At 45.5% G+C, this 25638-nt stretch overlaps 1 protein-coding gene across 2 annotated transcripts in view; it reads right to left on the bottom strand.

Annotated features, from left to right (window-relative positions):
• Positions 1-5844: 5844 nt before the first annotated feature.
• The window catches only part of LOC147451509 (uncharacterized), a 141811-nt gene continuing 122017 nt past the window's right edge, over positions 5845-25638 (bottom strand). For both annotated transcript variants that reach the window (XM_086520399.1, XM_086520400.1), the window contains exons 10-11: positions 6820-7005; positions 5845-6289 (exon numbers count right to left, since the gene is read on the bottom strand). In XM_086520399.1, the coding sequence (XP_086376525.1) occupies positions 6044-6289; positions 6820-7005 (432 nt within the window). In that variant the 3' untranslated portion in view covers positions 5845-6043. The remainder of the gene's footprint in view (positions 6290-6819; positions 7006-25638) is intronic.

Raw genomic sequence — 25638 nt, 5'->3', positions numbered from 1 at the left:
CTTGAATTCTTTTGGCTACAAGACGTGTAGGAGAGCTCTAGGCATCATAGCCATCATCAACTTCCCAAATCTTCTCCCTTCACATCTGTAACGTACCTCAATTTTTATCAATAAATTTTTCTTCCACTCAAGGTCCTTCTTTTAAGTTTTGGAGAATTTTAAAGTGTTAATAATTAGGGAATTGTCCAAGATAAACAATTCAAAAATTAGACAATCTATGCGCAAGTTATGTTAACACTACTTTGGTAACGTAACAGGACATAAAAAGTGTCCTTTCAAGGTTTTGAAAAAAGATTCAACACTCCTTGTAATGTGTGAAGTTTCAAACATCCTTAAATGAGCTTGATGCTAAGCATCATTTTACATGGGAAAAATAAGTAGCATGCATATTTCTTGATTCATAGGAAATGACAAGTTTCCAGAGCCAATGTAGTGGTGCATTTCGCTAAAAACAACATATTTTCATGATTAACCTCATGCTACACCACATAGTAGAATCTTTTACACAACTAATCTATTTTCCCCTTTAACTTCAATGAGTTCTTAATGTAAGCCCAAAAATTGCATGAATTTAAAAACTAGCTTCCTCATTGTGGCCATCTCAACCTCTTTGAAAAGTATGTAATAGCCAAATTGATATTGTATGCTTAAGTTTGGATCTAAGCTATTCATTGAAGGAATTGAGAAATATTGGACATAATATATTTCTAACTCAAAATGAGTCTTATTTTGGTAAAATAGAATTTTTTTCCTCAACTTTGTGTTGTTAGCTATTGGGGGTATTAGGTGCCCCAAAAGGCAAGAAAGATACAATATACAGTGATGAATCTATATGCACAATAAAACTTGTCCTTCTATTGCATATACATTGCCAAAAAAATGATAAAAGTGTAAAATTCGTCCATAAATCTGCATGGCAAGATTTTCATAAATAGGTATTAACTTCAAATACATAGAGTATCCATGCATTAGAAGCATTTAAAAACCTTTTTAATGATAAAGGCTATTTATGTGCTATTTATGTAGCACCTTAGGACTCACTAAGAGTTTTCTTAGGGTGGTCTATGGTCAATTTTATGAAAAATGTGTAAAAATAGAACAGGTTTTAAGGCATAGTTTAATTATCTTCTTTGTGTACTTATGAGAAATGGTCCAATCGAGGAAGAGAATGCGAAGCTCTAATGCTATTCCTGAACCTCCAGTGAATCCTCAATATGTGGTGCTAGAGAATAAGGTCGTAGAGGCCATCCTCAATCGTAGGTGGTTGTTGCACCCGCTTCTTCTAATTTGGTAAGTCAATTTTCAATTTTTTGCATTATTCATACATAAGGAAACCTTATTTAGGGAAGCCTAGAATGTCCTAAATTGTCCAAGAACATGATTATCATCACAAGAGACAAGCATAGGTTTTCAAAAATTAAGTTTAAAAAAATTGTTTAGCAAAAGAACTACTTGATCCATGGTAAACTTGTTTGATCACTATAGAAAGTTATCTCTAGAAAAGGAAGTTGCTAATAGGTCATGCTCTTGCTAGATGGAGCTCGCAGTTAGCGAGAAAATATATATCTACATGAAACTTTTCAGATCCGAACATAAGGGTTAAAGTGTCTAAGAGGATGCTTGAAGAGATGGAAAACCAAACAAAGCCATCCGAAAGAATATTCAAGCAACTCAGGATCGCCAAAAGCAATATGCTAATGGTAAGAGATTGGAAAGAATATTCAAGGAAGGAGACGAGTTTTTTCTTCAAATTCACCATAAGAGAAGTAACTTATCACTTGGAAAGTACAAGAAGCTTAACACACGCTATTGTGGTCCTTATGAACTAGTCAAATGTATAGGTACTTAAGCTTACAAGTTGATTATCAAATAATATCAAAGTCCACGATGTGTTCCAAATAAGCTTATTAAAACCCTGCATTCCTAGTGATAACTAGCTTCTTGACGATGAACAAATTGTCATACACACCCAAAACATCTTGGAGCTTCAACCCTCTACAATTTCGGAATCTCGAGAGAAAGGCCTTCGAAACAGAATTTTAGGAGAACACCTTGTTCAGTGACAGGACTATCCTAAAGAAGATGCAATACGGTAAGATGAAACCACCTTAAAAAAGAACTACCCTCGCTCGTTTTCAAAATGAAGGCATTTCAAATTTCTAAGTTTGAGAGTTTGTAATGTAATTCAATTTCTATCAATAAATTTTCTTCCACTCAAGGCCCTTTTTCTAAGTTTTGGAGAATATTTAAATGTATTAGTAATCAAAAAAATTTCCAAGACAATCGATTATGAAATCAGACATTCTATGTGAAGTTATGTTAATTCTATATTTTATATCTTAAAAAATAAAGAGAATTTCTAAAGGCTCTCTTAGAAAAGTGGGGGTTGGATATTTTGTGGCTCTTGGATAATCGAGAGAAAAGGACTCCAAAAAAAGAGGCCAATGTGGACTCATAGCGAAAAACAGAGATCGGTCGTAGTTGACTACGCAAAAAGCAGTGATGCAAAAGACTTGCGATCGAAAATAGCGATACACAAAGAAAGGATCCAAAAAGTGTTTTTAAGAATAACGCACCCCAAAAACCTAATAAAAGAGGTAAAGAGCGAGCACACAGAATGATCAAAGAGCAAGAGCAATAGAAATCTGTAGCAAAAAATTATACGACGATGAGAGCACGACGTTCTAGGACCACCCTTTTCACCTTTCCCCCTCCTCGACTCCCTCCAAGGCGACCAACTTAAGGTGGCAAACAAAGCACAATCCTTGGCATACTGGCAACAAATCTATGAAGGCTTTGTTGGCTACACATTAGGCACAACCGTTTTCCAGAACTCAAAACTTCTTGAAAGGTCATCCATCCCACTATTGTTCATCAAGAGAGCGCTTAATCGCAAGTGACTAACTATTGAGTTAAACCTCCTTATTGTCTATATTTTCAAAAGAATATAGGGTTAAGCTTGAATTTTTTGTTTACCTAAACTAAACCATGTGAAAAATAAACATAGGAAGGAACAACTAAGATTAGCTAAGCATGCATGTATCTAGGTGTATTGTGAGTGCATGCACTAGTAACTAGAGAGTAGAATTTTTGTGTGATTTTCTTTACCTCAATTACCCTCCATGTTTTTATTCTTCTTCTTTAAATATCCTCTTTTTGATCACTTGAATGTTGAGTGTGAAGCTTCAATTTTCTGTTTACCTAAACTAAACCATGTGAAAAATAAACATATGAAGGAACATCTAAGATTAGCTAAACATGCATGTAACTAGGTGTATTGTGCGTGCATGCACTAGTAAGTAGAGAATAGAATCCATTATTGTTTTGTGATTTTCTTTACCTCAATCACTTTCCATCTTGTTATTATTCTTTTTTATATGCCCTCTTTTTTATCACTTGCATGTGGAGTGTGAAGCATAAATTCCCTCCTATATGTATAAGGTTGTGAAGGCGGTAGGAACTGTTCCTAGATAAATGGATGTATAAAAATTGCACTATAGTTGTATTCTTACATAATTTAAGAATGGTTTATAGAAATATATCCTTATTGTAGCTAACAACCAATTAGGAATGCTTTACAAATATATATCCTTGTTGTAACTAACATCCAATTGGTTCCGATTGATCAGAGTATTACACCCTTTTATCTTCTCTATATACTACGTGAGTGATAGCTCCATTGAAAAAGAGAACCTTAAGCTCCAATGCCATACAAACCTCTAATGAATTCTCAACATGTGACGTCGAAGAATGAGGTTGTTGGAGGCCATTCTCAACCGCATGTGGTTGTTGCATCCGCTCTTTTTGACTTGGTAAGTCAATTATCAAGTTTTTGCATTATTTATATATAATTTGACATTATTACAGGAAGCTTAGAATGTCCTATATTGGCCAAGAACGTAATTATTTACAAGAGACAAGCAGATGTTTTTATAAATTAAGTTGAAAGAATTGTTTGATTTAAGGTAAACTTATTTGATCACTATAGAAAGTCATCGCTAAAAAAAGAAGTTACTAATAGGACATATTCTTGCCAAATAGAGCTTGTGGTTAGCGAAAACATACCACAGTTATTAAAGAATAAGTTGTTAGCAACACTTACCTCTCGCGATGAGCGAATATCCCTAACAATTAACAAGAAGAAAAGTTTTGATTGCCGAACACAGAAAGTCTGCAAGTAGCGACACTCTTATAAATTTGGCTAATTCTTCTTATTATAAGACTTGACTTTATTAGACCCTGTTTGAGGAAGAATTGTTTAAGTGATGTTTGAAGGACTGTATAAAAGATCATGTGATCAAAATTAGTGAAAGAACCTTCATTGTATCTATAAAACAATGTGATAATATTAAAAAACACAAAGAATGGGTGAATGCAGTATCCAAATGAAACTGTCTGCAAATAGATGGACCCGATTGGTCAGATTTCTTTCACAAATCTACTTGTTAGTTAAAGATAAGTCTCATATCACATTTAGAACTTTATGAATGAGATCGTACTTCTTAAATGTGAAAAAAAATACGTTTATAGATCTCAAATATATCAATGAGAAATTATTTTTGTAATATAAGAACTAGATCTGATTATAACTTTTGATTTATCAACTTGACTTACGATGTGCAATCCTTATATCCACGACCGTGATGGATAGAAGACTTCCTCTCTTTTGTTGCTCATATCTTTGCTTTATTGAATTGGAGTAAGGTGTCACCTATGAAACTTGAGAATAAAAGATCAACTATCAAGTCGCCCCAATCACCAGAGTGAGAGCCTTACAACATCACTAAGTGTGTCATTTCACATCTTGAAAATTAATCTTTACACATAAATTCTTGAGAAGTATTCACGAGCTCAAATATACCTACGTCATTTCTAATGACATCTACAACGCCTTTGCCTTTTTATCAACAATGTATTTATTGGATGGTAACCTCGTGCTCACAATAGATGGAAGGAGATGCCAAGAAAAGTGCTCCACTTTGACAAAAAGAAGTGTGTTTTCAAAAGCTCAAAAAATCTCTACGCTAGCAACGAGGGTAGTTAATGACAGTTGTGTAATTTATCGATGGCCAAAGTGAAAAACCATTAAATAATTGTCTCTGTGAAGGATGGGAAAAAAAAGTTTGGGTGAGAAATGGCTCCACAAGCAATTGTGTAAACATCTTTTCATTGCAAGTAAAACAGGATCAGCAAAACCTGTTGAAAGCTTTGAAGCTTTCATTCCAAAATTAGTGCAGCATTTCATGTCCTCCGATCGACTACCATTGTTGGCAAAATGCCTCCAGTAAAGACCTAGCGATGTGCAAAGTTAATGCACCAATATCTCTGCAGCATTTAATGCATCACTATCTCTGCAAATGATCAAGCATCCAAGCCTGCAGTTCATCAATGAGCATTGTTATGCTTCTTGTGCTTTCAGCATGCTTAATTGCAATAGAATAATTGCGCTACTTTTAGCTCTAATCTGTGAGTGCTTGAGAAGGTAGACCGCTTCAATCATGCATGCCAATATAGACCATTGAGTGAAAAAAACTCCAGAGTCCAACTGACTAAATCTGTAAAAAATTCGCAATCCAATAAAGACAATCAAATCAAAATTAGGGAGATTGAGCTTAATTTGAAGCTCTTGATTGAGGTTAATGCACGCATAGTTGCAAATTGTAAGAGAACCACTAATGGTTGATGAAAATTACTAAAAATAAAAATAAAGGATAATTATGCTTCTATTGCACAATAAAGGTACTCCAGGAAAAGTTCTCAACAAGTGAAGTGCGCACGCATGAGCTTGCAAATGTAACAAACCACAAACATTTAATATTGAAATAAAAATAGAGAAAAATCAACTAAAGTAAAACCAGATTATAGACCAATTAATGGATAACTGAACCAACTTGAGAATGAGTATTCACTCCAAGAACATATCTCATTCAAGTGATTAAGCCATGAATGGGTGATAATGGCTTGCTACAACAACACTACAAATTATAGCTCCAGCACACGTCAAGTCCATGTGTAGCATTGGTACATGTAATGGAAAGAAGCCTCAGTCAATTTTTTGGCAGATACGTCTCAAGGCAGACCGAATGGCATTGTGCAGTGCAGGGTCACGAGGCATATGACTCCGCTTAAGAGGGCGGGATAACTTCAGACACCTCTGCAAGATGTTCCTTACATTAGCTGTAACAGCCGAAAAGGTACACGCACATTGCACAAGAGCTTCTAAAATTCCTTGCATGAAGCTGGATGAGCCCAATGAGCTCTTCTGGAGAAGTAATACATGTGCTAGAGCCTGCCAATCATTAGAAATTCTATTAGAACTGGTCCAAAGAAAGTTCCCCTTAAATCCCATATAATCAGAGTGAAGCAGAGGATCAAGTCTCTCAAAGCAGCAAGTAAGACAAATCCAAGTTTCTATTACAGTAACTTAAAAGCAAGAAAGCATCTCTAAAAACAATACGCAGTGGGCCGTAACATCTTCGACCTGCGAGACAAACATGGAAGCAAACTGTTGTGAAGATTAATCTACGGACATGACATAACCTGTCCCATGCGAATTAATCTTGTGTGTCAGTGTGGCTCAACTGCTTTTTGAGGAAAACTGTTACGTGTCAGCAGAAACAGAACTGTCATACAAAGAATCTGTAAGATGCTCTAAGATGGCACAACAGTCCTTAACAACTAGACTGCCCAGGTGTACAAATGATACTTGTAAAGTGACAATGCACACCTTTTGGCTAAAGACACACAAAAGGATTCATCAATTATTTGCAGCATGCAAGAAGCCTCAACCCTTCTGTAGTTATGATCTTGACTAAATACCTTTTGCACAGCCACCAGACTCTCTGGGAGCTCCACATAAGAGCACGCTACGTCTGCAATGAGGATGATAGCAAAAATCTGTTTGGATGGCTCCTGCTGCTGCAATAACTCAGGTGCAAATTCTAAGCACTGCACCATGGCAGGGACCCCTTTCACCATCATGGAGACAAGTTGTGGATCATATCCCTGCAAAAAGTGAGGACCCTGTCAGGACTGAAAAACATGGTAGGCTATGACTTAGTTGCACAAAGCTAATAGATGTGGTGATCAAGGGACCGCTAGTTACGACTGCGCAGACCAGATTGCAGCGAATCATACTATGGAGCAACCAAGGTTTCAGAAACCAGCTGGCAGTTTAAAAATACAAGAATTGATACCAAAGCAAGGGAGCGAGTACACGAAGTAAAAGTCTATCTACTCAAAAGCCCATAAGAGAAGTTAGAACAAATCATCCACATGAATATATCTAGCACTGAGGCACTCGAACATACAAGGAATCACCATTTACTCGCCGTGAAAGCGGGAGAAGGAATAAGAGAGATGCATGCCATGTGGATACTGGAGGATATATACGAAATGCAGAATTCAAAAGAGGAGATTCTGACAAAGACTGAAGTGCGCAATCAACGGTGTACAAACAAATGACAACGCTTTTCTGCAGCTCTAGAGTCAGCTGGTGTGTCCCACTGACTGCAAACTATGTGGAGAATCTCTGTCAAGATGGTGTTAGTGTGCAAGCAGCAGTGGAAGGCTCGTTGCTCTTGGTTGGAACCAATCGAGGCCATTACACACATTTAACAATGCATCTGCGTGTTGAACTTCTGATTTTGCAGAGAAAACAGCAATTCTAAAGAGTTTACAGGAAAAATTAATTCCTAAAGATAATAGCAATACTAAAGAGTTTACAGAAAAAAATAATCCGCACATTCTAGTTTTTAATAAAATCCAGCAAGGATGGAATTGGTTTGGTTGCCATTCTACTGAATTTTGAAGAAGCTGGTAATGTTCATATGAAATGGTTAACAATATTTTGTGCTCTTATCAAAATTGGTCATTCAAACAGAAAAAACCTGTCATTGAGAGAGAATTCTCTCATGTTTGACATTATCAGTGCTTCCCAATGTGGGTACAGGGAGATTCTACAAAACATCCAATGCAGGTCAAGAGAGAGAGCCTGCAGAATTTCAGCAAGGGTACACAGACGCTACAGTGCGATTTCTGAAGAGAGAGGAAAACGCAGAGAAAGGAAAGGTACATGATAAACGCAGAGAGAAGAGAAGCATGAAAAATAGAGAGAAGAGAGAGAAACGCATAGAGCCCGTAGACATTTATTAAAGAACCCATTGAGTGCGTAGGCATTTATTCGAAGTTTCCTGTGATGGATCCAGTTCAAATTCACTGAAAGACAGCACTCCTCCTACATCCAATTTGCTTTGTCGCACACCTTCTATTCAGGAATATTCATAATTACGAATGACAGAAAAGATTGATGCCATGATGCAGCGGCCCATTTACGTGACGGTACTTAGCTGGCAGCCCACATAGGAGATCAAGCTTTGGGAGATACGCTACCAGCTGGCTCTACTGGTTACCTTATTTGTTCACATATTAGCATTTGTTACCTTTGTCTTTTGTTTTCTCTTACTGGACAATTGGATCATATAATAATGACGCCTTTTGCAGACATGATTTAACATTTCATCTCAATTCTCTATGTGACTCATGTATAGGGACTTGTCTACTGCCCAACGCTTTGTGAAAAGCTTCAAACTTCAAACCTTCATGAAAAGATTCCTACGTAGGCACATAAGCCAAGCTGATCTCTCCTACAAAGAGTCTCTCTCACACGTAATGATAATGCACCTCGATGTACTTTGTGCGAGCATGGACCATTGGTTTCCTCACAACTACCAAAGCACTCTCATTGTCAATGAAGATCATGGTGGCAGACTGCTTATGACACCCAAGTCACTCAAAGGCATTTGAGCCAAACAAACTCAGCAGTAGCCATGTACTCGGCACTCGGCAGTAGCCATGTACTCGGCCTCACAACTAGAAGTGGCCACTGTAGGCCGCTTCCTGCTCAACCAAGATAATGCATGAGCTACCGAGCATAAAATAAAAACACTAGCGGGCACTTGTGCATCATAGCAACCAACCCAATCCAACTCTAAAAAAGGATATAAACTAGTGGCAATGATTTTCCATTGGAACAAAACCACCCAATATGTGTAGTGCCACTAGAGTAGCGATAGATCCCCTTAACTGTTTTCCAATACATAGACTCCGAGCCATGCATAAATCACTTGTGAGACTACATACTGAACATCAGGCCTTGTAATGCATAAATCGGGAAACCAACAATCTACTGATAGAAAGTGAAATCAAAGTGGTCTCCGGCATCATGCACAGTAAGCTTCAAACATGCTCCGTCGGAGTAGCAACAAGCTTGCAATTTTGAAGGCTGAATCTACACGACAATGAGTATACTTTGTCTGACACAAAGCAATACCTTTCTCAAATAATGATACTAAAGCCCCAAAACTGAGATTTCAAAAGAGCAAGTAAAATCAGCAAAATGTCTCTCATTTGGTTAAGGAACCAGCATGTCGTCAACATAAAGCGCAATAAAAAAATTGCATCATCTGCACGTTTGACATACAAAGTTCTCTCAGTTGGACTGTTCCAAAAACCATGCATTGTAACACGCTTGGACACCCAAGTGAGATATCAATAGCACCACATGAAAGGAAACTGCAACAGACTGAATTTGGAAAGAGAGAGAGAGAGAGAGAGAGAGAGAGAGAGAGAAATGAAATGAAATGTTATATTAACGTCTTCAAAAGGCCAAAATGACCTATGAGACCAAAAAGTTACAATTGGTGAATCTGATACCGTGTCTGAGTACAGAAATTACCAAGTTACAAAGTTACCAAGTTACAAAGCACTAACACTAAAACACTAAGGCACTAAGGAGAAAGGGAATATGGGGGGGGGGGGGGGGGGGGTTTGTGGGTTCAGATGAAATCTCTCATCGGTCGTTGTCGGATCTCATCGACTTCCTCCATGGTCAAAACTCTGGTTGGGCGTCTTGCATGTCGAGCTAGAGTGATCTGTATCTTCTGTTGCAACCTTCGTCGGTAGTGGGAGACCCCCCGAGGTCATGGACGTCTGGATCTGCCAAGTTCACTGGCTCTGTCAAGCAGTGTACCTCTAGTATGAGTAGGATGTAATGACTACTATGTTTGCTCTCCTCTGTTTGGTGTAAAGAACTCTGTGATTCGTCTCTGAGACTGTCTTTCCCCTGATGTCCTCAGCAAGCTCGCCCTAAGTCTGCGCAGCTCTAGCAGGAACAATCCGAGACACTTTTGATCCTTGTATCTCATGACTCTAGAAAAAGGTCCGAACCCTTCTCTGAACAAGCAGTGGAAGCGTCCGTGTATTTCATAGTATGCCGAGCAGTGACATGTGTAGTGCAGTTCTGTCTCTGGCTCTAAGTTACATAGGTGACATATCCTAGCTCCTGCCGGCACCCCTCGGAATCGGCCAGTCTCGATCTAGAGCTGATGTGAGGATGTGCGTATCTGTCCAATAGCGCATCTTATCCCATGAGATAAGTGTGTATCCATGTATGGTGGCCTAGTCACAAAGCCGTCCTCCTTGAGTTGGAGAAGATGCTCTCTGTAGAAGGCCATCTTCGTGCCCAACTCCTGTGTCGGCTGTATCCATGTGCTCCTGGTATTTAGTTGAATCAGATCCTGACGTATGAGCTTGGTGATCTCTGTCCGTGTAAGACACAAGGAGGGTGCATCCAAGGAGTATTGAGCCGGAGGTAATCTATCCATATTGAGACCATGCGACTGGAACCATGATGCCATCTGTCCATACCAACATGCTGTATCGCCTTGTAGAGCTAGTTGTCGAGATGACTCCAGGGCAAGCCGAGCGTATCTGTCTCTGGGGAGATCCCATAAACCGTGCATAAAGGAAACTAATCTCGTCAGTGCCTCCACCACGAGGGGGGGGGGGGGGGGGGGGGGGGGGGGGGGCGGCTAGCTCGGCTCGGATAATCTCATGTGGTACTGAGGCCTTAGCCTGAATCATCCGAGCGATCATAGAGACCAGAGCCCTCTCCATCCATCTCCATCCATCTGTATTACCAGCTCTCCCATGGTGGTCTACTGAGGGTCCCCATACCTGAACTCCATAGAGCATAGCTGGAGTCACTAGAGTGTCAAAGAGCCATAGCTTTGTTCGCGGTTCCTGAAACTGAACCTGCGAACACATCCTCTCCAGTCCTCCCAAAGCTGCATATGCTCTCGTCAATCTAGTCTCTGATGCTCTCCTTAGTGAAAACACCGGTCCACTGAATAGTACCCCAAGATAGGTATATGCATCTGTGTACTCCACAGTCTCCTGGCCATACATAAATGTGGGTGCCGAACTCCTGACACACTGTGGTGTGGTGTTGAACACCATAACCTTGGTTTTTCCCAGATTGACCGATGATCCACTGTCACGAGCAAATGTATGCAGAGCATCCAAATGACGCTGCATCCCCTCTGGGGAGTCTGAAATCAGCACAATATCATCAGCATATAGTAACAGCGGAATCCATGTCCCTGCTAGCTAAGCCCCCCTGTCTCCCTGCCGCTCTACATAGTCTGAAAACTCATCCACACATATCCCAAAAAGAGTCGGGGATAGTGGGCATCCCTGCTTTACTCCAATAGTGGAGTGGACCATGTCAGACATTCCCTCAGTGGTGCGTACCCGTCCCATCACTGTCCTGTATAGAGCCAGAATACCCCATATCAGCTCTGTAGGCACACCCATGTCCTATAGTCTGTGTATAAGTCTGGCCCTCGGCACTGTGTCAAAATCTTTGCGGAAATCCACAAAGCTACAATAGATTCTCTTGCCATGGTGTCTACCCTCCTCAATAATAGCTATGAGTGTCAGAATCTGGTCAAGAGTGGAGAAACCTCTCCTGAAACCTGCTTGCCCTGGTGCTCTTATTCCCCCTCGCTTTGCCCATCTACTCAGCTCCTGCTCAAGGACGGAAGCATACAACCTAGCTAATGTGTGGCCAACCATGATGGTGCGATAATTCGCGGGAATCATGGATCTCCTGACTTGAAAATAGGCACAATCGTAGACATACTCCAGGTCTTCCGGAAGCCTTCATGCATAGCTCGATTAAACATCATAGCCAGGAGCTCTCCAAGCATATCCCTGGCATGGATGAAGTGCTCTGCTACCAGACCATCATGATCATGCGCAGTAAAGAAAGAACATGTCGCTGGGCATGTCTCTAGTGGGGCCGGCAAAGATGGTTGCCCTGATGCTGTGTAGAGAGACGTGGCATATTCCCCCCATGTCTTAGTGGAGGTGACCGCGGGTGGTGGTGAATGCTCGTGGAATGGCCTCCATGCTTCGCCTGAGTCTTGACTTATAAATAGATGATATAGATCTCGCTCTAGCTGAGATAGATAGGCCCTTTTCTTTTGTCGCACTAGGCGGCGAGAGATAATCCGTGACTGTCGATGTGTGGTAATGCCCCTGAGCACTTCCCTCTGTAGTTTGATCCTCGTCTCTTTGCACTCCTCATCATACAAACTGTTCTGGGGCATGTTCCCAGATCGTCTCCGTGTGGGCTGGCTGTGGGGGTATGCCTCTGATGCTGCATCATGGAGCGTCTCTGTCAAAATCTGAGTGAGTTCATCTAGTGGCCGTCCCGGCTCCTGGGTGCATAGCTGCCTGTATATCTCATCCATATACACAGAATCCGTCTCCCTCATGAAGGTATACAGAGTGTGTATGGGGACCCCACCTAATGGAGTTGTGCTGAACTGAAAGGTCAGGGTGAAAGACACGATAGCATGATCAACTGCTACTCCAACTGACCTAGTGCCCACCATGAAATCCTGAAAGAATGGGATGAGACCTGGCTGGGCCATAACATAATCCACTGTGCCCGTCTTCTTTAGAGTCGCTCTCTTCTTCAAGAAGTCTTTCTTCGCTTCCATGGAGGGGAAGCGGAGAATGAGTGCCCTTTCCTTCGAGGTTTCTCCGTTGCTCCTACTTTTCTTAGTGCCCACTCTCCAAGCCCTTGTATGCGTCTGCTCGTTGACCCCCACCAAGGTCATGAGTTCTTTCACCTCTTTGTCTACATTATCTTGGTCTCTGAGGCAACATACCCTTACGTGTAAGGCCCGCACACGTCTCCTTTGCTCCTCTTCGAGTGTAAGGTTGATGATGGTTGGTGTGGGGGTGGGAGTTATTTCCTTGCCTTTCCCTTTCTTGACAATCACGATCCATTTTTCGGCCTTTTCTGCTTTCTGCTGGGTCTTTGTCATGACATCCACCCATGAGGTCGTGATTTCTTTTTGTTGCTCCCCACCTTCTTTGATGGCCCGTACTTGTTCCTTGATCGTGTTAAGCTCTTCAATGACAGAGGGTTGAAGTTCTCCCTCTTCGAGGACATTCTACGATCGCACTTTTGCAAGCTCTTTCTTGAGTAGTGCGATTTCCTCATCTTGGGCCTTCACGCGATCTTCGAGTGTACGTATCGTGCTTTCCTGTGCTGCCACGCGTGCGTCGAGGCCGTTAATAGTACCTAAGAGGTGGCGGTTGATCTTGCAGATGGACTCGCTCAGTTCTTCTTTGCATTTTTGAATGGCATCTTCCACCGGGTCATCCTTGCTATTCGGCTTTCTCATGATTGAGAGGCCGCAACAGGGGGGGGGGGGGGGGGGATACCGGAGAGAGGAAGAGTCAAGTCGTTCTCTCTCTCTCTCTCTCTCTCTCTCTCTCTCTCTCTCTCTCTCTCTCTCTCTCTCTCTCTCTCTCTCTCTCTCTCTCTCTCTCTCTCTCTCTCTCTCTCTCTCTCTCTACGGACAGAGTCGCGGGTTTTCTCTCTCTACGGCCCCCTTTTTTTTCTCTCTCTATGCGAGCAGACCTATTCTCTCTCTACGCTCTCGGATTTTCTCTCTCTACGCATTCTCTCTCTACCCCTCAAATGCATCCACTCTCTCTACGCCTAAAATTCTTTCTCTCTCTATGCTAGGAAAAGACCACTCTCTCTCTACGTTGCAACTCCCTCCTCTCTACGCTCGTGCAAAAGGGGGCATTCTCTCTCTACGCGCGGGGGGGGGGGGGGGGGGGAGGACACGCGGGAGTAGCGGGAGAGAGGGAGAGAGGCCTTTGGCTGCGGGTGGGCAGGAGGGCGGGTGTAGAGCAGCCGAGAGAGAGAGAGGGGCACAGGTGCAGGTGCAGAGCAGAGGGCCGCCTTCACTTCTCCAGTAATCCCTTCGCGTTGCAGAGGGGCGCCATCACTTCGCGAGCAGAGGGCGTGAGGGAGAGACAGGCGAGAGCAGGGGGGGGGGGGGGGGGGGGGGGGGGGAGAGAGAGAGAGAGAGAGAGAGAGAGAGAGAGAATGAAATGAAATGAAATGTTATATTAACGTCTTCAAAAGGCCAAAATGACCTATGAGACCAAAAAAGTTACAATTGGTGATTCTGATACCATGTATGAGTACGAAAATTACAAAAAAAAAAATTCCGAGAAAAAGATCCTTCTATTAGTTAATGAAACTATCCATAGGGCTACAACCACCTCTTCAAGAGAGGGCTACAACAACCATGATGGGGAGACTCTCCCAATGAAAAAACAGCATATGTACAATGAGGCTAAATCGAGAGGTGGGAGAAGGGAAAAGCCACACAGGTGGTCGGTACTGCCATCGGAGTACACAGTGGACCATGGTGTAGAAAGGCCCAGGACGCAAGAGTCAAAGGAAAGCCTCTCTACGCTCCCGCATGCGGTCGGAGCTGCCCTGTAGTCTCTTGAGCTGTCCTCTGAGAGTGTGGATCAGCTCTAGCCAAAGATCGCGAACAGTCTCTGCTGGTGGCACAGGACGAGCCTCAGAGATGCGGAAGCAACGGGCCCGCCACATGAACCAGAGTGTCAGGCCACTGATGAGCTCCCAACGCTCCTCTCTCTCACTGCACCACTCTTGTGGAGTAAGCTCTGTGGCAGGCTGGAGTTTAGGTCGCCCCCCCTGCATCACTATCATCCTGCTGGTGGAAGATAGCTCAAACTGAAGTGCCGGGCCCGTGAGGGTGGACCAAGCCGCTACTCCCCAAGTGTATTGTCGAGCCGTGGAGAGAGCAAGCATCAGCCAAAGAACACGAAGCCACACCTACTGTGCCAAAGGACAGTCCCAAAGACAGTGACGCTGACTCTCCACAAGATGGTCACAAGCTGCACATGCGGCCGAGAGACCACTACGCACTAGCCAGCTCCCAATTGCTGTAGCCCTGTGTGCAACCAGCCACTTAAACAAGGTGACTCACCTCGACTGTCTGGAATCCCACAACCTCTCCCAGAAGGCTGCCAAGAACTCAGCTGTGAGGCCCTCCTCCTGCCAATGAGGCACTGCAGCGGGGCGGGCCTCTCTATGCTGCTAGTATGTGACGTCCCAGTCGAACAGTGTACTGAAAGAACGAGACACCTGGGTGGTCTGCAGAAGAGAAAGGGTCCCTCCAAAGCCACTCTCCAGGATTCCACTGTACTCGTGCCAGTGGACAGCACTCCCAAGCCCACAGTCTCCAGTGTCCAATCTCAAGAGCTGCTGGGTCAGGATCGATGACACAAGTCCTCCCACAGATGCCCACCACTCGGATCCTATGAAAACAGCACTCTGCCACCTGCAGCCTGCAGGGCCTCTACTGCAACTCGTTGTAGGCGTCCCTCACCTTGCAACTCGAAAAAAAGGGATGGAACAGTCTCTGAGCAGGCCCAGCCTTAGATGAGAACCTCCAGTCGTGTGAAGGCTCCCATCCACATGGGTGCTACTGGCTCGAGAGGTGTGAGCCACTCAGCTGGAACTGCCTCTGAGATGTCCTCGCACATGCTCTACACCCCTCTCATGCCCTGTAGCTGGAAACCCTACAACTCCTCTGACAAGCCTGAAAACTCTAACCAGTCACCTAAAGAGCGCGTTGGACCCGCTGCCATGGGACCCTAGGAATCATGAGGCCGACTACCAACCAAGTGGCCTCTCTGAGTGCTAACCATGGGGTTCCAAACAAGGGACTGTCGTAGGCGCTCCTCCATGCAAGTAGGTTGTCGCTGCTCCAGGCCTCGCCGCAAGTGCTCCCAAGATCGAAGCAAACTCACATCGAAGCAGTCCTCCAGTCTCCTGCTCAAACCAACTCTGCCCATCTCTGTGAAGATCCATCCGGTCGAAGGTCACCAGGGGCCTCCAGCCTGAGGCACCCTAGCACGAAGCCACTGTAGCAAGAACTCCTTCCAGGGCTCCTCACCTGGAAGAAGGCCTCTGACTATGAACTTCCCAAGAAGGACTCTGCTCTGCTGTGCCGGGTCAATGATCCCAAGCCCTCCCTGTGAACAAGGAAGAGTGATGACCTGCCAAGCCACTTTGGCTCTGGCTATCTAAGTGTCACGTCCTAACCAAAGGAAGTTCCTGATCAGCCTCTCTACCTGGCTAATACAAGAACTCGAGAAGATCCAGCAAGAAGTGATGTACCACATAGTCGCCAACAACACCTGTTTGGCCACTACTACTCTGCCAGCCAAAGAAAGTCGTGCTGAGCTCCAGTGTAACAACTTCCTCTTGATAGACAGGAGGAGGGGAGCATTCTGCTTCTCGAGAGACAAGCCCAAACCAACCTGACAACCCAAGTACCGAACTGCAGTCCCTAGGGGAATCCACCTAAAACCCTCGCCTGGCATCCAATCGGGCACAGGAGCACTACCAACCGAGAAAGCCACTGTCTTTCTCCAGTTGATCAGTGTGCCATATACACAACAGAAGGTCTCCAAAGCCTGCTCACACCTGTGAAGGTTGGCCTCCTGGCTATCTAAGTACAAGGCTCAGTCGTCAGCTAACTCAACGTCCAGTAGCTCATCTCCCCGAATAGGCAGTGCTAAGCCCCGTAGACCAACCTGCTGCGACACCAAAAACCTGCTCATCGCCACAGGATAGAATAGAAAGAGGAAGGGGGGAAGAGGACAGCCCTGTCTGACCGAACGTGTGAGCACGAAGGGATCACCTCTACCTCCTGCCAAAAGTACTTGACTGTGTGTCTGTCTGTACAAAGCTGACACCCCTATGATCCAAGCATCTGAGAAGCCCATCCTGCGTAGAGTGCCCTCTAGAAAGTCCCAGTCAACTCTATCGTATGCCTTCTCAAAATCGAGAAGAAGAATCACCAGGTTCTCACCACGGAGCCGCACTAGGGCAAAGGGGAGGGCACTAAGAGCCGTGTGCAGCTCCTCAAGCTCAAGTGGCAGCTCAAGCCTCTGACGCATCTCCTCAGTCACAAGGCAAGGCATCTGTGTCCACACCTGCTCCCTGCATGCATCCTGACACTCTGACTGAGGCTCTACAAACAGTAACTCACGGTAAAAGTCAGTAGCAACTGCATGCATATCCTCGGGCTCAGAAGCGACTGACCCGTCGGGCCTCCTCAACTGATTGACCTCGGCATGCGAATGCCGAGGTCCCACTGCCTCGAAGAAAGCACCAGTCACTCTGTCGCCTACCTGTGTCCACTGAGATGCCTGTCGATGGAAAGCAAACTCATGCCACCGCTCCTCTGTGCTAACAAGCTCCTGACGAGCCTGCTGTAGCTGCTCCTCCAGGCAAGGACTGTCTGGATGCTGCTCCTGCATCCTCTCCAACGAAAGCAATGCCCCTTCTGAGACGCTGTTGCTCCTCTCTCGCTGCAGCCCAGCGAGCCAAAGACTCCTGGAGAAAGAAACGACTAATCTGAGCTAGTCCTGAGGCCACTCTGTCAGCAAGAGAATCTTGCCTGTCCAAGCTCTCTGCCCAAAGAGGCTCTACTCGCTCTCTGAGTGCAGAGTCCAGCAAGACCCTCTCTAGGATGCGAAGCATCGTGCTCCCCCTCCTCTGCCTGTCTGCCACTGTGAGGATCATTGGTGCATGGTCCGAGAAGGAAGTCCCTACCAGAATGCCCATTGTCCCTCCCAAGTCACTGAAGTGGTCACTAGTGTAGAAGCGATCTATTCGCGATAGATTCACTCCTCCCACTCTGCAGTCCGAACGAGAGAAGGCAAGGCTATCTCGGGGCCTCACAAAACTAGAGTGCTGCCACACATCCGAGACCCTCAGAGTCATACAAAACCTCTCCCAAGCTGCCAGCTCAACTACATGCACAGCAGCATGGCTACCACCAATCCTGTCAGAAGGGTCCTTCAACATGTTGAAGTCCCCCCCTATGCACCAATGTTCTGCCTGCGGCAGAGCCTCAACTATCTGTGACCAAAACTCTGCTCGTGCACTCGCCACATTGGGCGCATAGATGTTCAGGAAGCCCACAAGGCAACCCTCAACCTGCATAGTAATACACTGAGCCCTGCCTGGCACAATAATCCCTCTGCCCACAATGGCCTGCTACAAAGAATCCGCAATAGTCATACATACCCCACCCTGGATGCCTCCAGGTCCAAAAGCAGCTGACCAAAGAGTATCATATTGTCCACGCAAGAGGTGACCACAACGTCTAATGCGGCTCTCACAGAGGTGGTGCTCTTGAAGCATAAGGAGATCAATCTCTCCTCCCACAAGGCAGCGCTGAAGCTCCTGACGCAATCGGCCTCGCTGACGCTGAAACTGGGGCCCACCAAGTCCCTGCACATTCCACGAGACGATCCTCATGGGAAGCGAGAGAAAACAGATGCTGCCGCAACAGCTAAACGTGCTATCTTCGAGGCTCGCTTGGATGGGGAGTAATCCGCATCCGAGCGTCCTCTAGATAGGTGTGACTGCAACGAGTGCCTGGCCCAAGCCCCAACTAGAGCGAGCCGTCCGTAAAGCAACCTCCTCTGTCCAGGAGTTCTCATGAATGTGTACATAGCATGGCAAGCACTGCGTATCGGCAAAGAAGTGGACCACAATGTGTCTACATCCTGCTGTACCTGGAGGGGTCACCGCAAACTTGGCCAGTGGCCACAAAGTCTGAAGCAGGTCTGTAACTCCTAGTTCTCCCATGTGGTGAGAGAACTCTAGGACCTGTGTGTGTAACCACCCCAAGATTGAGTCGAGAGTCCACTCAGTCTCGTCCCTGCCGCAAAGGGGAAAAGAGAAGCCAACCGCTGAGTCCAAGGCCTCTATCCCCCTAGCTGCAAGGAACAGAACATGGACCTTGAAGCAGGCTGCCTCATGGTCTGCTGATGGGTCGCCGAGAAAACGAGTGAAGTCGTAGTCGAAGAAGTCCCATCGGTGCCGCATATCAATGCTCGTAAGACCACGAGGGATGGCTGCAATAGGAGACGTCTGTACCTGCAGAGGGGGTCGCAAGAAAGGCTGTCCCTCTCTCGCCAAGCGACTCGTGGCAAAGGCGCTGCCAAGAGATCTCCTAGCAGCCGGAGATGGCCCTGCCCCCTGGGTCGACTGTGGAACTGGAGCGGGAGGGAGGGGAGTAGGAGCAGGGGTAAGAGATGGAGAAGAGGGGTGGGGGGGAGCGGTTGAGGTACAGGGGCGGGGGGAGGAGGAGGCGGGGAGGAAGGATGATGAGGAGGGGGGGAACTCTAGGGGGGAGGGGCTGTCGAGGGTGAAGCTGAGGTGGGGGTTGGAGCAGGGATCTCATCCCACTCAAGAGGACCGAACCGGTTCCCCGTGGGAACCCACTGCTGCTGGGCAGGCGCATGAGGACCACTTTGAGTGCCACACTGTCGTTGTGGCCCCTGCCGTCGTTGACCACGGACCTAATGCCATCTCCCTCCGCTGGAGCCCCAGGCTCAGAGGGAGGCACTGCATGTGTGCGCTGTCTCTGTCTGTGACTGAGTTTGTGGTGTAGGTCAAGGCCTCCTCCGTGGATAAGCCTTCGCAAGATGGCCGATCTGTCGACAAATGAAGCACTGGTTTGGGAGACCCGAATACTCCACGCTCTGTCTAAACCAACCCCGACTCACCCGAGGCAGAAGAATGACCTTCGGGAGAGTGTGAGTGTCCCTAACTAGAACGCGAACTCAGGGAATGCCGACTGCCTTGGCAGCTACTGAGGCTGCCGTGCGAGGTGTCTCCAGGACAGTCCCAATCGCTGAGCCTATCCTGGACAAAAGTGGTAAGTACTCCCTCCGCAAACCAGGAAAGCAGACAGAGATAGGGATGTCTGCCTCCTCTACCAGAACATTCGAAGCAGGGTCAAAACCATGTCTCCATTGTCGAAAGTGGGCTCGAGCTGCTCAGATGGTCAATGGACTCATGGAGATGACCTTGGACTCCATCTCAGAGGTCTCAAACTCGATCTGATAGTAGCCTCATCCGAGTATCTGTACGTCCAAGATCTTGCCCACCTCTGCAAGTAGGCGAGCCTGCAGAAGATCACACAGCTCTCATCTGCTGGGTCGGGTACCGAGAATCTTACAGATGACAGAAGTCGCCTGCAAGCGCTCTACCTCTGCGGCTAGGCTCGCTTGCTCTGTCGATGAAAGAGCAAGTCGAATGGTGGGCTCAGCGGGGTCGGGCGATGGGGCTTTGGTAGAGTCCCTTTATGGCGGAGCTGGAGCCTCCATCTGTGTCTGCTGTTGAGTCCAAAGAAGGCGGGAAGGACGCGAAGCTCCCAGCAGGCCGTGAGGACAGACTCCTGTGAGCAAAAAAGGAGGGTGTTGGACAGATACGCCGCGACGGACGTCAGCACAGCAAGAACTCATCTAACATATAATGTCAGCTAAGGATGAAGCTCGACCCGTAGGCGCGTCGAAGCAAGCATAAGGTGTCAACCTACACTCGACCGACTCCTAACTAATTCCTACAGAGGTCTCTACCAATTGTCTAAGTCACAGTCGTCAAGAGTGCATAAGAGGAAACTTCCTACAACGCTTTCTAGAGCCGAACACCCATCAAACAATCTCGAAACACCATAGAACTTGAAGGAGACCTTACTAACACCAATAGGTTGCTCTCCTTAAGGTCTATGAACCAAAATCCCAACCTAAAACACCCTGTGCAAAATCACGTAGGATGTCTGACCGAAATTTGCAGGTCTTCGTTTCCAAAATCTAAAGTGCCTAATGTGTAGTTCTACTCAATGTGAACGCGTGGATATGCTGCAATGCAAAATCGGACAACGTATGCTCACCTAAACACCAGATAAAGCTCGTAGATGGAGCTCGTAAAACCGGACCGTACACGCGCAATGTAGGTATCGTCGCGTAGCTCTCGTCGGGAGCAACACGCTGCACTTCTCCGCACTCGATTCCGACCACCGGTGCACACGTAGCGTCAAGATGAAGCTCACACTCTCTCTCGTACACAATACGCTCACTCACAGACTTCAAAACTTGTTTTTTTTAAATGACAAAAGGTTTTTCATTAAGGTCAAAAAGTGGTATATATACCTTACAATTCTCAAACCCTAAAGTTCCAAAACCAACCATCTACTCAATCTAACTATCAAAACTGAGATACAATCTTGAAACTTCTGTAAGTCCCAATATTTACAAGGTGAAAAATCAGGTTTTCCTCAATGAATGAATAATTACAAAAATAATAATCTTCCGAGTAGTTAGTTGCCGTGGGGTGTGTCCAGCTTCTAACACTCCCTCCCTCCTTGCTCATGTCGTCCCCGACATGGCCGCTGATCTGCTTCTTCATCATATGGTTTCTCGCATCTTGATCAGTGATTCATATCTTGCATGTAAATTCATTATTGTGGGGCCGAAAATATCTGTGTTTATTGTGAAGAAGCCTGTGTAGAACTCTTCTTCAAAAGCCTGGAGGTGATAGGATGGTAGAAACATTATCCTCCGATACATTGCATGTATCACCTCCTTGGAAGCTGACCAGACAGATCATAAGCGCATCTGTAAGTATCCTGGAAGAAAAAGATGTTGTCTGTCACCTGGCCTGGCTTGAAAGTCTCAAATACTGCTAAGAGGGTTTTGCAGATTTTCTTCATCATGATGCACGTAAGGTCAGGTGAGCCAGTGAACAATTTGATGGCGTCCGTTAGGGTTTTCACTATATATTGGACACTTATTCTCTCACCTGCCTTCAAGCCCGGCAGCTTAGGGTGATTCAGCTAAGTGGGTTGGCTCCTTTGCAAGATCTCTTGGGCTTTCCACGTCCTGATCCTTGGTAGAGGACAAAAGCTGAGGTTGTCTCTGATATTTTTCGGTGCCTCTACCAAGTGGATTAGGTATTGTGGGTACTTTGTGAGCCAGGCCTTCCTCCATTTTGGCTGAGAGTCAACAATTAGCCTGACCCCTTCTGGTTGTGAGGTATCTGCTTTGTAAAGTGGTACGGTCGGCTCTTCTCTTATCCGCTTGTTGATGGTGGCTGCTTCATATTTCAGCAATGGATATGGGAGAGAGGGTTGAAGCCATTCGCGCCTGAGGTTGCTGGCGTCGATCTTCTGAATGGTCATAGACTTGAAAACCCTTTGCTCCCACTCCAAGGCTTCCTTTGATGTCTCTCTGATCTCCACCTCTATTGCTTTATGCAACTTTTCTTCCTCTTCCTGTGTTAGGTCCTGTGGCTCTTGAGAGGATCCTTCTAGGATTTCCTCTTGTATAGGCGTGTCCACCGGATCTGTCACATTTTCTAAATCAATGCCCTCATTGGCTGCTGGCCCTGTGCCCTCTTGCTCTCTTGCTTGCTGTCCTTTCAACTCCTCTATCTGCCTTAGGAGTTTCTGTTTTTCTGTTTCCGCTTCTTCGCCCATATTCACGAGGAGGTCATTTAATTCGGCGTTTATTCTTTCCGCCTCCTTGAGCTTCCTTTTTATACTTTCTACTTCCTCTTGAAGGGCTTTTTGGTCTTCTTCCATTCTTGTTTGCTTGACGATAGACCCTTCTGCCATCATCAATCTTTGCTTTTTCTCTAGAGTCAGCTCCTTCTGAAGTTCTTGCCTCTGTTCTTCATAGAGTTGACTCTCCGTAGTGATGTGAGTCGAGCTAGTAGCTCTGACTCTGGCAGATGATGCTCGCAGCCTCTGGATGGTCGGATCTTTTACTTTGAGTTGGTCCTTGAGCTCAAGGACCTCATCCTGGCTTGCTTCTTGATCTATCTCCGCCTTTTCTTTGGCGTTTCTCATGGCTTCTACTTCTTTAGACTCTTCCGCCAGCTGTAGGGTCAGGTTATCTCTTTCCCTCTCGGCATCTAGCAGTAATTTGCTGAGCTGCTGACATTCTTCTTCAACTGCTTGCATTCTTTTTGCTGTTGCTTGATTTTCTTCCTCCATTGCCTGGCATCTTTGTAATGCCCTTGCTAGGCTGGCCTGTAGCTCGGCTTCCCTCTCTTTCTGCCTTTGGCTTTGTCCTTGTAGAGTGTCTACTTCCATTTTAATCCTCACTTCAGCGGCCTGAGAGCTGTCATCTCGCTTTCTGAAGCCATGGACTCCGCTCTCAACCTGGTTAGCTTCGTCATCACCACGTCCCAGTCATTGGAGGACGGGTGCAAATCCACTGTTTCTGTGGCAATTTCTTTTACTTCTATTAGCTTGATGCCTTGCATTTGTTCTTTAGGCCCTGTGCTCGCCAAGTTGAATGCGACTGTGGCGGCTTCTTCCTTCGTGTATCCTACAGCTAGCAGGTCCAAAAATGTGTGATAAGAATCATCTGACTCTTGTTGCTCACTTCGAGGCTTAGCCTCTTCCTTTGGCTTTGGCTCCTGGCTGTGCTCTTGCTGGGCCTCTTCCCGTTCTTCTGGTTTATCTTCAGCCTCTTTATCTTCTTGTGGAGGGCTGCTAGGAGGTGGTGAGGGCGATGGTGAGGACTGTGGACTGGGTTTAGAGCTGGCCGGTAGAGATGTAGGCTTGCCCTTTAAATCTCTGTCTGCTTTAGTTTTTCTCTCTCTTGGCTCTCTTGCTCATCTAGCAGTTTCTGCCGTATTTGCTCCACTTCTTCCTTTGTGAAAGGGACATGCGGTATATTCTTTAATACGGCATCAAGAATCTCAAAATTCTTGATATAATCCTCGAATCTGTCCCTTTGCACTCTTCGAGATGATCCCGACATTGACCCTAGAGATGGCTTCCAGAGTTCACTCAGATCACCTTTAAGGGCTCTCTCTGCTCTGAAGCTCTCCATCAGCCTCTCTAATCTTGCCGCTTTTTGTGACCTTGTTTCTTTTGCAGACACTTGGGCAAATTCCTTCTTTTCTTTCTTTTGCTCTGACTGCTCCTCTTGAACAGGCTCTAGCCGTCTTTTCAGTCTTGTAGCCACTCTTGGTGCTCTTTGTGGCTCGTCTTCTTTTAGCCTCAGCCAGTCGTTCTGAGACGGGGGGTCAGGCCATCTTCCTTTTGCGTGCAATGCCCATAAATCACCTTAGTGATTAATTCTCCTGGCACAATATATGTTGGCTTCTTGTTACCCATCTTTACTAGGTTGTCATGTATATAAGCTGCATAATTGATTATCTTTGGGGTGCCTTTCGTCATTGCCCAAGTGAATGTCGTGGCAATTGCACCTGGCGGCATTCTGTACTTCTGTGGCCTCTTCGTACACATGTGGAAGTATTGGTTGTACAACTGGCTCATGATTGCCACTCTTGGGTTGGCAATATCTTCAAAGGTGTAGTTTTCTTTCTTCTCATTGTATACCTTAACCTCATCCCTTCTTTTCATTACACTATTCCCCTTGTTGGAGAGGTCTAGTGCATCTGCTACAACCTGCTCAGTCATGATTATTTCCGTTTCTGGCCTACCTTGTAGATCTGTTACTTTGGCCACTCCATCTTCTTTGATGGTTGTCACAAACTCCCAGACTCTCTTTATGTCCACTCTTGCCGGCACTGCTTCAAAGTAGTTGTGGAGATCAATCTTCTCCAAGCACCCGGCCATCTTGCTTCTTACGAACTCATTGAGTTCTCGTGGCAACATTGGTAGCTCGATCACATTGCCTTCAGTGTCTTTGAACACTCCTTGGTAGATCCTTAGGTCATTGGACTCTAACAGATCTTCTTGGATCCATGTGCTGGTGGGCTTCAGTGTTCCTTCTGGTATGACGAAGGGCTCCACTTCTTCTAGGTAGTCCTTGATGGTCATTCTTTGCTTCTTTGCCGGTGACTTCGCGGTTGCGATAGATCTTGTTGCACTCAGTAGTCCGAAGTTAGCGTTTTTTCCATATTAGCTGAGAAACTGAGTTTTAACTATCCAAATGACTTGAAAATTGAAAATAAAGCTTAAAAGGAACTTGTGAAGCTGTGCATGTGCTCACAATGCAAATCTGGCCAAAATTTTCCAATTTAGTAGGATGTCTTTTTCATCAAAATTGGTTCATACTTGCCATGCTGGTAGTGCATGGCTCATGGAACATGACTATGTGCCTGGATTTGGATTTGGATATCAAAAAGTGGATTTTTGGACTGATTCAAGCTTTAGGTCACAAATTGGGTAGAAAGTCCATCATAGGTAGCAATTGATGTCCAAATGGGTTGAAAATTGGTATATGGGCTCATTACACCATGGTATTGGCTCCTATGATGTCACTCTTTGCACAGAAGGTTCAAATTATGCTGAAGACATCCTACGCATAGGATGTCTATTTCATCAAAATGACATGAGATTTGTTTTGTGGGTAGTCCTTGGCTTATGGAACATGGCCATGCTCTTGGATTTGGATTTGGACAAGGATTGATGCTTGCAAGAGCCTGTGTGGTGTTTTTAAGCTCAAAAAGTGTATCTTGAAGGTGTTGGGATCAAAAAAATGATTAGAATGGCTTCAAAATTGATATATGAGCTCTTGATGATGAGGTGATTGGATCTGGAATGAACAAACATCCTCTGCAGGCCAAAAAAGTCAAATAGACATCCTACGCGTAGAATA

This window comes from Adiantum capillus-veneris, chromosome 9 (assembly GCF_014529385.1).
Source record: "Adiantum capillus-veneris isolate H3 chromosome 9, ASM1452938v2, whole genome shotgun sequence".
Classification (NCBI taxonomy): domain Eukaryota; kingdom Viridiplantae; phylum Streptophyta; class Polypodiopsida; order Polypodiales; family Pteridaceae; genus Adiantum; species Adiantum capillus-veneris.
Note: the sequence above shows the minus strand (reverse complement) of the source record. Positions and strands in the feature narration are given on the sequence as shown.